Raw genomic sequence first — 3913 nt, 5'->3', positions numbered from 1 at the left:
GAAATACTTATTTATGGGTTCCCATTGATCAATGTTGTGCTTGTTTCAACTATTCATAAGCGTTTCATCATAATATTCCAGCAATGTCCTCACATTAATGTTTGGTGCATCCCATCTTTACTCTCAAAATTTTCCTTCAAGCACTCTTTCTATTTCTTTTCCCATCAAGTTTAACTCCAATTGGAAGAAATACATAGGTGAACATCATAAGGAACTGACCTATAACTCAAAAATTTACTCCTAACCTTGGTACACCCACTACCAAGGAGTGTTTCTATGTTACTCAAAGTTGATTGAGTTAGAATCTAGTCTAGGTGCAACTTATAGAGATAACAATCAGTTTTAGTCATGTGACTAAAAGTTTTAGTCATATAGTCATTTATTTATGAAAAATCTACTAGTGTTGACAAGGTAGATGGTTATAGGAGGTTCAAACAAAAAATTAATTATAACACTCCCTCTTTGTGCAAATCCATCACCCATGCTCAAATTGCATCCAAATTAATAATGCTCATGCACTTGAAACTTTGTCTATATGATGACTTCGTAGAAATGTCTGAAATGTATTGTTGGTACTTACAACACTTATGTTTAATTTCCTCGCATCGACTTCCTTATTAAATGATATATTATTATTTCAATATGCTTTCTTCTTCCACTAATTTTTTTTTTTTCCCAAAACTATTGATGAAATATTATTACAAATTATTGTTGTTTCATTAGCCTATTCTTCCTTCAAATTAGTTAGGATTCACCTTACCCAAATATCCTGATATGTTATTGTATTTTCTATTACAATTTCATTATTGAAAGAGAAACTAACTCCAAATATGCTCTCTCTACGATCCACATTTAAAGCCCCAACACTATCCATGTTTCTAGACTAAACTCACTTACTACACTATACTTCAATTTTCACCTACACGACCCATCCTATTATCCTTTATCACTTAACTACATAACTCTCTCTCAACACTCTTATAGATTGTTTATTTGCATACCTATTGTCTCCCAAATTTGTCCTTCTAATTGACTTTATCATCCTCTTCTTTGTACTTAAGCATCGTTCTTCATCCTTAGTTGTTCTCATCCACCCAAACACTCTCATCTTAGCTCTTTTCTATATCTTATATTCAAGGTCACCCGTCTCCTATTTACCTCAAGAATCAAAGATGTTCGTGTGCCTAACTCCATCGTAGATTTGGTATATGATCATTTTCAAGCACAAATTAGGCTTCATAAATGATCACGTGTACCCGACAAATCAACTCACGAAGTTCGAGATTAAAAATTCTTTTACGTTGCACAACCTTTTACGTTAAAAATTTGAACTCTCAACTCACATTATGCGTGTGCGTCCACTATTGGCGACCGAAATTGTTTCTAGAATGCATTTCACTTTACCACTAGTGAATGTGATCAGCACAACTTTAATTGTTTCTAGAATTCATCCTATTCCAGAATTCTCGAAGAAATATAAAATACAAAATGCATTTCGCACGAGCAAATTTCGAATCTCGGACAAATACAAAATAAAAATTCCGTCAATGCATCCTTCAACTTAGTATCTTCCAAAGCTTATACTACAATAATAATCTCTGCATCTGAAGGTCATCGTTAACTTTGATTGTACTATAAATCATCTTGCCGAGGTTCAACATCTCATATAGTTTTCAGAAGTTTCAAGTTATTTTTTCTTCAGTTCCGAGTGATAAAAATGGAGATGAAGAATAGATCCCATGTTGTAATGTTGGCCTTTCCAATTATGGGCCACATTAACCCCATGATACAGTTTGCCAGAGTTTTATCTGCCAGGGGCTTGTACATCACTTTTATTATTACTGAATATATGCATGAGAAAATGTTGAAATCTGGATCAATCAAGTCCATGAGTGACATCACATTCGAAACAATTCCAGATGGGCTGCCTCGTGAGCACGGACGAGCCAGCAATCTTGATGAGTTTGCTGAATCCATTGTCACTAATTGTCCCCTCCATTTTGAAAAAGTGATTGATAAGTTGAAGAGCTCGAAAGATGTCCCTCCTTTGAGTTGCATTATTTATAATGGGCTCATGAGTTGGGCTCAGAAATCAGCCGAGAGACTGGGAATTCCAGGAGTATACTTCTGGACTGCAAGTGCTTGCGGCTTCAATATTTACTTATCAATGCCTCTTCTCATGGAGAAGGGATATATTCCAATCAAAGGTATGCCAGTTTTTTCTTGGTTTCAAAACAGCAAGTTTTTCTTGAAAAATCTATTTGGTGAGCTTGTATTTATTGGTAATTGGATAGCAAGTTAGGTGGTTTTAACTTTAAAATTCTATATGTTTAGATATATTTGTTAGGTTTAGATACATTTTGTTAAGTGGGTATTATTGAAATGAACGATCTTTCAGAATTGTTTAATGCTTGACATATCATTGTCATGGTAAATGAGTTCTTAGAACTAAATGAATTTCCTATAAAACTACACAATTCAGATTATAAAGATCAATTAGTGTTTTAGAAAGATCAATTATGTTTCTCTCTAATAGATCTATGAATGCCGTGTATGATTTACAGATGAAAACTATCTGACAAATGGATATCTGCAAAACGAAGAGATCAGCTGCATTCCTGCAATGCCCACCATGCATGTGATAGATGTGCCAAGCTTCTACTATGATGATACAAAGTACGTATTTAAATTTTTACAAAGCCAATGCCAGGCTGCTCTGTTAGCTGATTTTATGGTAGTCAATACATTTGAAGAGCTAGAAGGGCCAATAATAGAGACAATTCAGGCTAGAGTTCCTGTGTACAGCATAGGTCCCCTCTTGCTTTACGCCGAAGAGAAAACGAGTGAAGAAACAAGCTGTATGAAATGGCTGGATGATCAGGGCGCCCATTCGGTTATTTATGTGTGCTTTGGAACAATGGCAGTCATCTCTGAAGAGGAGCTTCTGGAGTTTGCATGGGGTTTAGAGGCCAGCAAGCAGCCCTTTTTGTGGGCTATTCGTCCAGACCTCATTCATGGATCTTCTGCTGTTCTCCCTCCAGAGTTTTTGGAGAAAGTGAAGGGAAGAGGTTTCTTTGTGAGTTGGGCTCCTCAGATACAAGTGCTCTCTCATCCTTCTGTGGGAGGGTTTTTAACACACAATGGATGGAACTCCACATTAGAAAGCATCTGTGCAGGAGTGCCCATGCTTTCATGGCCCTTCTATGCAGAGCAATTTATTAATAGGACTTTTGTGTCCCAGGTTTGGAAAATTGGGATTCCACTGAATGCTGATGTGACAAGAGCTGACGTGGAAGAGAAGGTGAGAAGGTTGATGAAAGGGGAGGAAGGAGAAGAAATGAGGAGGAAGGCTGGTCAATTCAGAGAGGCTTCTATTAAAGCAGTCAAGAAAGGAGGATCATCCTACACTAATTTAGACAAGATTTTAGCAATAATGCAAGGAAAAGACAGGATTTGATTGATCTTTATATCCTCTAGTTAATTATTATGCATTTTCGCTGCTGAAATTTTCATTGATGTATTTGGCAAAAGTAACAGAGAATTATATTAGTATTCATTCAAAAAAAAAAAATTGCATGGATAATTTTCCTTGTGCTCGTTTGATTAGGCTTCCCACTTGTATGTGCTATAAGCATTAATGCCAGTAAACAGTTTTCTTTCAGTTTTAAATTCAATTTGTTGCAGAATTGCAGAAATGCTCTATCAGAAACTAAAAACTGAAGGTGGTGTTTAATTTGTTAGCTTGTCTCACACTTCCAAATCCAATGAAGTTTCTTGTCCTCTACAGCGCACAGGTGAGGTGAAAACCAAAAGACAATAAACAACACTAAAATATTCCTAGGGGTAAGTACGGAGCAAGGAGGAGGGATGAAAATGGCAAGAAACATGTGAATTTTGCATATTAACTAAATCC

The 3913-nt window shown here is 36.1% G+C and overlaps 1 protein-coding gene across 1 annotated transcript; it reads left to right on the top strand.

The window, feature by feature from the left end:
• Positions 1–1563: 1563 nt before the first annotated feature.
• Positions 1564–3669, top strand: LOC149558799 (7-deoxyloganetin glucosyltransferase-like). Its single transcript, XM_089832857.1, has 2 exons — positions 1564–2207; positions 2565–3669. The coding sequence occupies exons 1-2, from the start codon at positions 1718–1720 to the stop codon at positions 3455–3457; spliced, it is 1383 nt and encodes a 460-aa protein (XP_089688983.1). The 5' UTR covers positions 1564–1717; the 3' UTR covers positions 3458–3669.
• The last annotated feature ends 244 nt before the right edge of the window (positions 3670–3913 follow it).

This window comes from Cupressus sempervirens, chromosome 5 (genome assembly GCF_028749045.1).
Source record: "Cupressus sempervirens isolate cs-2001-9-10 chromosome 5, ASM2874904v1, whole genome shotgun sequence".
Taxonomy (NCBI): domain Eukaryota; kingdom Viridiplantae; phylum Streptophyta; class Pinopsida; order Cupressales; family Cupressaceae; genus Cupressus; species Cupressus sempervirens.
Note: the sequence above shows the minus strand (reverse complement) of the source record. Positions and strands in the feature narration are given on the sequence as shown.